Genomic DNA, 12,588 nt, shown 5'->3' with positions numbered 1-12,588 from the left:
ATTGTTTATACACATATTTGATACTACTATCATTTGTACATGGATGGTTAAAGTTCTTCGATAGTATCTTTAATCACAGTTCTCTCGGGGCTTGCTTTCTTATCGAGAGTACTTCCGTTTGAATTTATCAAATGTCGGTCCTGTATAACGAGCAATGAACTGATAATGCTGTTACCCGAAGAGACAAAGAGATCTCCAATGGGTCCCAGCTCTTAATGCTCGGGACGAAAATCTATGTTTGTCAACTTGGTTGACTCAATCTGTTGTTGCTTCCCCACAATTACTAGGTCGTAATCCTTGGCTTTCCCAATTGACAACACCTCCTCTGTTATGTTGGTTGCGTTCTTTTCAATGTACTCCACTGACTCCTGCCATTTAGCCTTGAACTCGTTTATTGCCTCCTCATCCAACTCCTGGTCATGAGAATTAAATTTGTGAGAATGGCTGGTTCTTAATGATATCCTTTCCTATGTTGTTTCTAGCTATTGGCTAAACCAATTAAGAACAGAATGTTTGACACAGATTTTATTATTTTTTTAAAAAAGCTCTTTTGTTTGAATGGAAATTGAAGAGGGATATAAGAAACTTTTATTCTTCACAAGGGTAAATACCTTTTCTTTTTCCCAGTTGGTGGTGGATGTTGGTGAGTTTTGTTTAGGTCCCTCGCCCCTAGCTTCTTTGTATGAAGTGAATCTCACTAAAAGCAACCTAATTGCTGGATGTTCTGCCATTCTGCTACCTAACTCCAAAACCTTGCGATCATATGGCCCACCAATGAAAATTATACACTCTTTTCCTAGCGACATCACTGGTCTTAGGTTCTTGTTCATACCTTCTGGCACCCCCACGGTAGACTAGCACTGCGACAGAGCAGGGTACATTTTGAAGCACCCTTCGATTGACTTCCCTCCAACCCTGCCCTGAGTCTTCTGTCACCTCTTCATCTTCCCTTCCCCACCTTTTGTGGAAGGGCAATATGATCATTGCCACACCTTTTTTTCCAGCAACGTGGCATATGTCCTCGTGCATTGTAGCCATTAGAGAGATGGATGTCAAATGATGCACAGTAACTTGACCTACTTCACCATTAGCCTGGAATGCTGTGGCAATTTGCTCATGCATTGCTCCCCTTTTGATCCGGTAGAGGAAGGGAAAACCATTCTTTCGGCTGCGTTGAACCATCAAGATGGAGGACGAGCAATCAGTGAGTTCAGTAAGTTGCATCACGTACAATTTGAGCCGTGACATGTTGGTGGCCCGAATTGATTCAATGAAATTGATTAGTGAGGGTATGTTGCCAGGTCCATGATGCAGGCAAGAATGCGAAGCTTTTCTTGCAAATCTGTCAGCTGCGACGGTTTTTGTGATCCAGAGTTTACAAAACGAGAGGGTTTGTATATGGCCAAAACTATTGGAGTTGTAATGAAGGTGGTGAATGCCATCAGCACCAGGATGGTAAACATCTCGTCGTTAAGGACCTGCATGGCCATCACATTTAGTGTAATCAAACTTAATCCCACATAAACACAAGGAAAACAAACAAGTGATAGATTCTATTCAAGACTTAGAGAGAAGAGATAAAAATGTAAGTATGATAAAAGATATAATGTGATGGAGAGAGAAAGAAAGAGAAGAGATAAAAATATAAGTACAATAAATAATAGTGTCGTAGAGAGAGAAATAAGGGCATGTTTAGATTTGCATTCTCAAATAATGAATCTGCATATGACAAAAGAAGCTACTCTTACATGCTTCTACATATTATATGTATTTGACGTAATAATAGGAAAAAATGTGCATTAGTGATGTGTGTCTAAACACATTTTAATAGGTGTTGATGGAGTTTTTGATATAAAGCGGTGTCTGCAACACTCATAAACCTTATCAATTTTAAATAAATATAGATGTATATTTACTTTGTCACTTTGTACACTTTAGAAGAGTCAGATTTGAAAAAATGTGATACCTTACAATGTGTTTGACAAAATTGGTTTATCTGCTGGTTCAAAACTGAAAACTAAATAATGCAGCTCTTATCTATTACTTCATAAGATTTTAAAATCAAATTGAGATCCCATAAAACATATTGTTCATTAAACAAGGCTTAATGCACAAATATAAGGCATTCATAAGAGCAACCTTTCTTCTTCAAATGATATGCAAAACATGTAACATTTGTTCATTAAAAAAAAAAAACGTTAACCTATGTCCTGAAAAGTATTGGTTAAAGAACTTAAGATAGGAATGTTTCTATTGAGAAACATAAAATTACCTTATGATTTATTTTTTTTACGTTCTTATGAGACTATAATTTATACAGTAAATATTTGTTTTTACTTCCTTAACCAATTCTCAAATAAGACTGATTAGTTAGACCCAAAAAAATATATCCAAAATTAGTACTTTGGTGTTGATGAAAGAAGAAGGTAAATCTGTTTTCATGAAAGAAGAAGCAAAACTCACCTTCTTCTCTCTCACCGGCACCATGCACACTTGGTAATTTAGTCACGTCAGTTTTCAAACCACTGGAAGAAGCAATGTGGACACGAAGTCCTCAATCCTCCTTGTCATTCTGCTTGCGAATTCGCTCCCTATGATGTCTGTCATGAACCCCGATAACATTACTCCCGCGAGGGTTAAGCATACATAGATTTCGGGTAACACGTCGTGTTCGTAAGAACACTTGCGAGCAACACGGTTCATCACCGGTCAAACCACGATCATCATCGCGGCAACAAATGCCATTCCTGAAACATTAGTTTACTTAATTACTTCTTTTAATTATGAATATTAATTATTTTGTAGTTTGATTGTATTTTTATTCTTTACAATATATAATTTATGCGTACTTTTTAATTATTTAGGTTTCTTACAATATTTCAATTGTTAAAGTTAAATTTTCATCTCGAAATTTGTTCAATAATTAATAAGAATATGACAAAATTATGAAATTACATTAATCTATGTAAATTATTAAGGAGATTATTTATATTTGTGTACACAAAAAGTATTTAATTTTTTATTATTAAACTATTATTTTAGTTCTTAAAATTATGGAACCATATATCTCTTATTTTTAATATAACTTGTCTATATTGACATATGTAAGACTATAATTCAATCGTATTATAAATTAAGATTACACAAATTAAAGTGATTGATGTTTTTAAGTTTTTATTACACAAATTAAGATAAGCAAGTATGGTAAGAGAAGAGCATTATTAAGTCTTTCAAAATAATGATATTTATTAGAGAACTAAATTGTAATAGATATTTGAATATCCATTGAAAACTGAAAACATTGGACAGTTCGAATTTTTTTAAGGCTGAGACTGTAATCATTTGGGAAGAAGAGAATAATATATTTGGATTAAAATTACCTTTGTTTTTTTGTGAAAAAATAAACTTATTTAATACTTTGGCCCTTGATGTTTTTATAGAAACCTTGATGCCACCACTAAATAAGGATACATTCAAAAAATATTAATTAGACTTTAAAATTTTAAAATATCAATTATTTTAGAACAAAAATAAAAGCTTAACATATAAAGATATGAAAAGGAGATAGTATATTTATATTGGGTCATCAATCATTGTGGAGGCGTTTATTTCAAAGAATATTATTAGATTCCTAAAAATATAGAAATGGAAATATAATATTTGCATGTTTATTATAAGTTTTGAAAAAACATTTCTATTATTGATCCTTCAAAATGTTATAATTTTTTTATCATGATTTTTTACATTTCTATTCCCATGAGGGGTGAGAATTTATTTTTTAATATACATGAAACTTCTTTTTTATTTAAATTATTTTAAATTTTAAAAATTATTCATGGGAATATTAAAATGTAACCAATTAACATTTTTAAAAAAAAATCCGGGTATGATATTTTGATGTTATATTTAAAAAAAATTATGAAAAAAATGCCCCTATGATATTGATGTTACATAATATTTATTAGTTTTATTAATAATTAATTTTTATGACTATTGTTAATAAAATATATTTTTCTAAATATGTTTATTTTTTATTCATAGTACTGGAACGTGATAGTCTTGAGATATTCAAGCCAAGTAAATATAGATAATATATTTGATATTTTAAATTATTTGTTATTATGTATATTATATAAATATTTTATCATTCATTTAAAACTTTTAAAAATAAAATTAAAATAAAAAATTGATTCAACTCAAACAACTTTAGATTTATCATATTGGACCAAATTTAAATTTTATATATATTATATCAATTGAATGATAAATTAAGCTATCTACACTAATTAGCATATTCTGATACTTTAATTTCATAAAAGGCACTCGATGATAGGGATGCGGTTAGATTGGGTAGACGAAAAACACAAATGAATGATAAAATATTAGTGTAATTAGTTAAAGTATCAGAATATGCTGATTAGTGTAATTAGTTAATGATTTTAGACGAATCCTATTCCGCCAATAAAGAAACTTGGTAAAGTTTGTTGGCATTATGTAGGAAGATGTTAACTTAAAATAATCTCGGCGACAACTTTGGATTGACGAAAGGGTTTGAGGAGATAGCCTAGGGTGCGGCTCACGAAGATTACGAGAATGGTTTGAACGATCAACAAAGGAAGAGAGTGGTTCATATTACCTTAAAAAAAAATTATGTTTAAGTAACCTAAATAATTATTTGTAATGAGATAACACGATAAAATTATTTTATATTATCATTACATAAATAAATATGAAACTCAAGAGAAAACAAAATTACACACTAATAATATAAAAATTTACACTTACATATAATCAATTGCAAGCTAGACCAACAGCAGAAATTTAATTTCAATCTAATCCGCGACCTAGGAATCAACTTGTTCCTCTTAACCTCTGGCTACCCTTTGAGCACGGTAAGAACAGACGCAATAACGATCACAAAAGCTGCAAACTAAACACGAGGGTATATTTGCACTGCATGGTGCAGCCACAAAAATTAACACAAATTTTATCTCCAAAGTCGCAATTAACTAGCGGGTAATCAGTGTACACCTTCAACAAGAAGAGAATTCCAGAAACAAAACACTCTTTGTTCCATTTCAATTGAAGCAAAAATAACAATACACCTAACAAGAAAGGCTAAAAAACAAAAAAGCACAAAATCAAATACTCCCAAACAAACGACCATTTACAAAAATAACCAGCTGCTAAGCCCATCAAAACCCTAAAATTTAACCACCGAAACCATAGAGAGTCCTGCCCTGCCTCTTGAGAGCATAAACAACATCCATAGCGGTAACAGTCTTCCTCCTAGCATGCTCGGTGTAGGTAACAGCGTCGCGAATAACGTTCTCGAGGAAGATCTTAAGGACGCCGCGGGTTTCTTCATAGATGAGGCCACTGATTCTCTTGACGCCGCCTCTGCGAGCCAAACGGCGAATGGCGGGTTTTGTGATTCCCTGGATGTTATCGCGGAGCACCTTCCTGTGCCTCTTGGCTCCTCCCTTACCCAAACCCTTGCCTCCCTTTCCACGACCCGACATCTTTGCTCGCTTCTTCTGATTCTGATTCTGACTGTTTCTTTCGGAGTTTGTTTTGAATGTGACGCTGCGATGCGGGGGGTTATATAGAGCCAACTTTATGAACCGGTGCCATTTGTGTTTTTCGTCTACCCATTCGGAAGAGCGGCGTGGGTCGTTCATTTTGATCTAATCGACGGTTGATGATTGCGATCCGCGTCGTACTCGTTCGTTCGTGCCAGACCGTTGATCTTCCGAGATGGACGGCTTTTTTCTTCGATTGATTATTTATTTGCGGATCGATGGCGTGGCATATTTTTTCGACTAGGCGCTGTTTAATTGATTAACGATTAATGATTGACTTCGCTTATGTATGAACAATAATGCAATTAATCAATAAACATAAAACATCCATCACATAGCATAACGTGATCTACAATTATAAACAAGAGTCGAATTCGTTTCAAAAAATCTAGGTATAATTGTAATATTTCAACCCATGGAATAAAATAAAGCTTTTTTTACTGTGGAATTAAATGAGCTTGTAAAAAAATAAAAATAAGAAACATTTTTACTGCAAAATAAAACAATAATTTTAATCCATGTGACTTGGACGATCAAAAAAATAACATCGCGTGTTGTGTTCTGCTTCATTCTCAATTTTTTATTTTTATTTCATCTGCATTGTAAAATAGGTCGTTGTTTTGCTTTTTTGTCCTACAATAAACTCAATTTTATTCGATTGGGAAAAACTTTACCCAAGTCGTGTTTAACGCATATAAAGATAGATGTTATTGTTAATACTTATACCAACAAAAGAGATTTAATTCAATTGATTAAGTATCATACGTAATTTATGATAAATTTTTAGATATATGTGTTCAATTCTTATTGATAAAAAAAAAATACTAATTCATCTTATAATTTAGGGTTATATAAATATGTAATCTTAAATCAATTTTTTTCAAAAATTCCCATTGAAACAAATTTAGAATAGAAGACACCTTTGTTTATTTTCTCTTGTTTTTGTTAATTCCTTGATAAACATATTAAGTCGTATAGGTGTATAACTTAAAAGTTTAAGTATCATATCGAAAAGGATTAACATAATACTTGATAAAATAATAACATTCATTAACTATGGTTATCGGAATAATGATTTAATTGAATTATGAGAATGTAAATAGCAACAAATTAAATTCAAGAGCAAAAGAACAAAAAAAAAAAAGGATAATTTTTACAAACAATTGAATGCAATAAAAAAGATTAAACAACACTAAACAAAAGTGTTGAGATTGACTTTACCAAACTTTATTTTTATGCATACAAAAATCACTCCTCTAATTTAGAGTTCATTTATTATCATCAACTCATAAAATTATTCAAATCTCTACTCCTTTGATGGAAAGAGTATATAAGTCTATTGACTAAATTATCAATCCCTTGAAATAGTTTGGCTTAGTAACTTGTATTAAAAAAATAACTAATAAGTCTGACTTAGTAACTTGCATTAAGAAAATAACTAATAAGTCTGATTTCATCTCGAAACATAGAACTCATCAAATTTCATTATCTATTTATAAGTTCAAATACTTTTTTCAATGAATATTCGAATCACAATATCAAACAAATAGACGATCAAGCCAAAACAAATATTAATCAAAGAAGAAAACACATAATAATGAATAATAAACATAGATTAATAACTATAATGTAAACATAAGAATAAGTTTAGTTACATCAACTTCCACCAAAAGTAAATCTAACTACATAATTATAAGAAAAAGAAGAAAAATGATGCAAAAGACGAAGAAACATGATATGGAAGCCATGAAGAATAAGCAAGAGCTTCTCAACCCCTCACATTGCCCTAAACAGCTCCTCCTCCCTAATATGTCGAATTCTCATCCAATTAAACCTTTTTGTCCTGTTGTTTAAGCTAACGAACACCACCTCAATAGTCTTTGTGCGTAGCCTTAGGTTTTTCACGCTTAACCTCAAATTAATAGCAACAAAAGAGCTTTCTAATGTTTTCAAGCTAAGCCTCAACTTTCTTAGGCTTAATCTCAAGATGACAAAAGCAAAATAGGTAAAAATTGACCTTGAAAACTTGCTTCCAAAGGTGGGACTTGATCCTCCAAATGCTATTTTTCCAATATAACCAATTCCTTTATTTCCTACAATAAAACATAAAAAGTTAATAAATCCCTAATAGATTAAACACACCACACACATATATAATTATCAGTGAAATTAACATGAAATTAAATGAAACAAAGTTTTAAATTAGGAAGATGTAAGATAAATGCTAAGATAAATATTAATATTAGGCATTTATGAGTTTTTATCTTAAAATTTCATTTACAAAACAACTTTACATTGCTAAATAATCAATTTCTAATTTAAAACTCACCAAGCATGGGTCACTTATCTGATTTGCCTATATCAACCTTAACTTAATTCCAATTTCAACATTTGTTAAATTGACTGAAACATTACAGACAAAGTCTTAATCTAAATAAGATAAAATTGAGTAATTAATTACTTTTATTTTATTGTGTGCAATGTTGTACACATTAGAAAACAGTAAAAAAGAAAATTATACTTTTTAATTATTTAACTAGTGCCCTACAACTAAAAGTATTAATTAGCAAAGACCATTATTATTGTGTAGATTTGGGAAATGGTGATGGGTAAAATGGTCAACCAAGTGAAAACTATAGTTCTTATTTGTGTTGGAGGGACTGTGGGGGAAGACCGCAACGAGACCTAGGAAGCACGACGACAACAACACTCGTCCTCACACCGACTGCCACCGCGTCCAAAGGTAACCTCACCCCTCTCAATTTCGTCTCTGATTTCCTTCCTTTCGCTCACGGACGAGATCTTTCCCCAATTTCCGCTTTCTATTAGTTATTTCTTAGTTTCATTTTGCTCAACATCTCCAATTTTCCATGCCAATACCAATTGTGCGTTTTGGTAGATGCCGCACTTTTTCTTTGATATGCTTCTTTTTCAGATCTCAGATCGGGGCTTATTGCTAATGTTTATAGATAATGTCGGCATTATTTTAATTAGTCGGTTTTTGTTTTTTTTTTTTACCCATTTTTTTTGCGTCTCCTTGTTTATTTTGATGCTATGTCATGACAGAATCAAAATTTGGAGGGTAATAGGATGGCATTTTAGATTTGATGTCTATGTTGTGAATTCATTTTGTGATATCCCAAACCAAGTTGCTGACGTGTGTTGATTTTGTTGACTGTGATGTGGCAGATGATTGATGATCAAGATCTGGGTTTCTTTGCCAATTTTCTTGGCGTCTTCATCTTTGTACTGGTCATAGCGTATCATTTTGTCATGGCTGACCCAAAGTTCGAAGGAAACTAGGAATGTAGACTGAGGTGCTTTGCAAATGGAAATGAATTTGATGCAATCAAGAACTGTAGTTTGGGAATGTGAACGTTAAGCTTACTAAAACTTTCATAAACATCAAAGGAGCATAACATTTCAATTTTCGCTATACTTATGCGTGCTCCCTTAAGTTATGTTTTGCAGTTAAGGAACTTTCGTTGATAGACTAATGAAAACACTGAATTTGCTTTAAGATTAGAGGATTTTGCATGATGATGTCCTACGTGCAAGCATGACATAGCAATATAGTATAGTTTGGTATCTTCCTTATTGACACATTGTGTGCATAGCATATGTGAATTCAATTAAAGCTTTCCCCCTTAAGGTGTTTGCCATGAAATCATGGATGCTACTTGATGTGCTTTGTAGAATTAGGTAATTTCTTTCCTTAAGAATTGGTTGGTACTGCATCAAATATTGGATTTTCTTTTTGGGTGCTTTAAACACCAGTTGTTGGAGATGGATCTTGTTTTTATTAGCTGGATGATTTTATACAAATATACACACGTTCTTGGTTAATTTGTAGAGCTAAGCCTCTTTTTATTAGCTTGATCTTTACCATAAATTTTCTTGTGATTTGTTTGACTTGAGGGATTCTCCCACATAAGTAGTTCTTTTACTTCACTCTGAATCTTTATTGTTTCTCTCATCAAGTTAATTTGTACAGAACCCCAAGCAACTGTAATGGAAAAGCATTTGACTTTTAAGCATCTCCTCATCTATGTTGGTATGAGTTTTGTTAGCCATCTCCTCTAGATGTTAGAGAAAAGAGTCTGTAATGCTATCAACCACTTCATCTCCACTCCAGACCCTAAATTCTTCTGCATTGGGATGTTCTGGTGCCTCGATATCACATGGAAGATTCCTATTCAACTCGTTTTCAAGTTTCCTAGGAGTCTTTTTCCTTGTTATCTCTTCAAGGCGTTTCAATGTGGGGCTAACTTTTTTCTTAAAAATCCTCACATTCTCATTTATTCTATCATGGAGATCCACCCAAAATGCTTCATTTTTCTGTGACAATAGCATCATATTTTCCATTGAGTATGCCACAAAAAGTAAGAGATCTGCCATCTTTGATAGTGATTCCAGCATCTTTCTGTAGCAGGCATTATGAAATGGAATGAACCAGAAATTTGGCTCCAATTCAGCCTCTGCTGTGAACTCTTCTAATTGGCCCACTAGAGATTTCAGCCTTTTCTGTCCTTCTCTCAATGCTTGAGAGCTTGAAACTGGCATCTTTCTTTTTGTAGGAGTAATGATGGCAATCTGGTCAATGCAATCTTGAAGTGATCTCAAGCATTGAGAAAGTTCAGATTTTGCTAGAGTTGCATCTCTGCAGGGATTAAAAATAATCTCTACAATAACAAAGCAAGGGAGGCCTATTGTGGCCTCGACCATTCTAGCAAGTGCAAATTGACTTGGATGGTCATTTTGCTTCTTACCAACGACTAACAAGGCCCCTGTAACTGCTGCAATCCCACCAGCTTGACCATAAATTCTACTATACTTAAGAAAAGAAGAGAAAAAGATCCATGGTAAAAGAGGCAAGAAGCTGAAATCCACAATTTTTTTGAAAATGAAGCAGCAAAGGATTCCATAGATTGATCCCATTGCTGCTCCTTGTCCTCGTGCATTTGCTAGTGAGAATGTTGGATGGCGTCCAGTCACGAAACACAGGGCGATTAAGAGTCCTGCCCAATATCCATTTACCTTATTATATGTTCTAATGAAAGTGAGGACTTGAATGAAAAGGCCAAGTTGTGGTTGCTGGGAATCAAGTTCATCACAACCTCTCTGATCTTTCTGGTGCTCCATTTAAAATCACCTCTTTTCTGAGTTTTTCACAACACGTGGTCAGTTTTCTTTGCAATGGGTGAATCATCTAGGAGAAGATGCACACAGTATAATAAGAATGAGGCTGGGAGATCTTTATAGGCTATAGAGAGGTTTTTGGTAAAAAATTCTTTGTTCATCTCTGAACGAGGTTTCTGACCCAATATTTTGCTGAATTGTCCCCTGAAATTGAGTAAGACACCTCTGAGCTCCTCATCGATGACCCCAACAGGAAAAGAAGTACAAGTTGATAGAGCAATGTCCATAGACTCTTATTGTTAACTCCAAGTCTTGCAGTTTATCTTCTGGGTCAATCCAATGGGAGTGGAAAATTCTTGTTTGTGGCCATTCCCAATGCATGCCATCCTGTTTGATGAAAAAACCCAGACCAAACCTTTAGCTCATTTGCAAATTGCAACTCATAGGAAATTAATGATACTGCTGTCCAAGGTTCAGTGTTAAATGCCATGATTTAGACTTATCTTACCTGTTTACTTCTAATACTCTGTAGAAGCTTGGCTCCTGTTGTGGAGAGGGACTTGACTTGAGCGATAAAACCAGCAGCAGTTGAGTTGTCTGAGGCAGAAATGGTCTCAATGTTGCAATCGAACCTCTCACAAGTATTCTTAGCGTATAATCGAATATATATAACCTATATTTGTAATTTTATGGAACTAAATCAATTTTTATATTTTTATATATCCTATATTTCTATTCTATTCCTCTTTGTATCCAAGACTTTATTACAATCGAAATGAATTAGTTTTGCTACTGTTAAAATAAATGGAGGTGTTTGTTCTAAAAAAATTTAAGAATTAAATTGGCTTTTAACTTTTATTAAAAAATTACAATAACTCCTTTTACATAAGAGGAAAAAGTATTTACAAGATTTTTTATTCTTCCATTTTTTTGTTTTGTTGTGTTGAGTTTCACGATAGGATCTTATGTTTTCAACCGTTCATGTGTTTCTCAGGGTGATGCTAAACGATGGACACAAAGAACCAAATGTCTTTCTAATTACGTACATGTACACAAACAAACACTTGAAGACAGAGTTTGTAGAGATATTTTAAAACTGGAATAACGCCTGGGAAAAATTGCAGATTGGCTGTAACATTAACATTTTTTTTAATAAGTACGACATGACACGTGAAAAAAAATCGAAAGTGTAAAAGAATATCTATCATAAAATAAAAGAGCACAGCACGTGAACTGGGTGAACGGCCACCCCTGTCCGTCCACTATCCACCACCGTGCTAACAAAAACTTTCACAAGCTGTCCAACTGAAAGTTGCTTAGTGACCAAGTGCGTCGATTCCGGCAACCCAACGACCAACGCCGAAGCGGCCATGGCCAGCGCAGCAACACAGCCCTATATATGAGCAGAAAGCATCATGACCTGAATATTCGAACAAAGGACGTGCCAGCAACCTCGTACAGTGTCCTCTAGTGTGGCGTCCGACACTACGAGGACCGTGGTGGCGTACATGAAGGACGGGAACTCCAGGTAGCGGCGGTGCATGCTAAGGTGCTTCGTAGGGCAGAGGCTAAACGAGCACACCACACCTTAGATTTAGAGTCGTTGGAGAATGTTTTTGACATGGGTGGGGAATGTCGAAGGAGAGGTAATTTGATGGACACAAGGAAAAAAAAGTTGTCCATTGTGGGTAATTTGAGGAGTGCATCTCTTTTCCTTTTAAATGGCATGAAATAGACTCAACAGTTGCACTGCTGCGCAATAAGGCCAAGAGGAGAGGACGACCCCATGCTTTCGTCACCCTCCCATGACATTGTTTTTTCACCCCAAACAAACCCTATATCTTATCTTTCAAATTAATAATATGGC

The 12,588-nt window shown here is 33.9% G+C and overlaps 2 protein-coding genes, 1 long non-coding RNA gene and 1 pseudogene across 3 annotated transcripts; 1 reads left to right on the top strand and 3 right to left on the bottom strand.

The window, feature by feature from the left end:
* Positions 1-15: 15 nt before the first annotated feature.
* On the bottom strand, positions 16-2,583 carry LOC100775982 (cation/H(+) antiporter 20-like; annotated as a pseudogene).
* A 2,465-nt stretch (positions 2,584-5,048) lies between these two features.
* On the bottom strand, positions 5,049-5,771 carry LOC100779904 (histone H4). Its single transcript, XM_006604469.3, has one exon. The coding sequence runs from the start codon at positions 5,679-5,681 to the stop codon at positions 5,211-5,213; it is 471 nt and encodes a 156-aa protein (XP_006604532.1). The 5' UTR covers positions 5,682-5,771; the 3' UTR covers positions 5,049-5,210.
* A 2,454-nt stretch (positions 5,772-8,225) lies between these two features.
* LOC102660718 (dolichyl-diphosphooligosaccharide--protein glycosyltransferase subunit 4A) lies at positions 8,226-9,102 on the top strand. The gene is made up of 2 exons (XM_006604468.4): positions 8,226-8,325; positions 8,772-9,102. The coding sequence occupies exon 2, from the start codon at positions 8,772-8,774 to the stop codon at positions 8,883-8,885; it is 114 nt and encodes a 37-aa protein (XP_006604531.1). The 5' UTR covers positions 8,226-8,325; the 3' UTR covers positions 8,886-9,102.
* Positions 9,103-9,424: 322 nt separating this feature from the next.
* LOC100775441 (uncharacterized) lies at positions 9,425-12,588 on the bottom strand. Its single transcript, XR_005890063.1, has 3 exons — positions 11,950-12,588; positions 11,230-11,394; positions 9,425-11,108 (listed from the first exon to the last, which is right to left on the bottom strand). It is a non-coding gene; the product is annotated as an uncharacterized lncRNA (long non-coding RNA).

The sequence above is a fragment of the Glycine max genome, chromosome 19 (assembly GCF_000004515.6).
Source record: "Glycine max cultivar Williams 82 chromosome 19, Glycine_max_v4.0, whole genome shotgun sequence".
Taxonomy (NCBI): Eukaryota; Viridiplantae; Streptophyta; class Magnoliopsida; order Fabales; family Fabaceae; genus Glycine; species Glycine max.
Note: the sequence above shows the minus strand (reverse complement) of the source record. Positions and strands in the feature narration are given on the sequence as shown.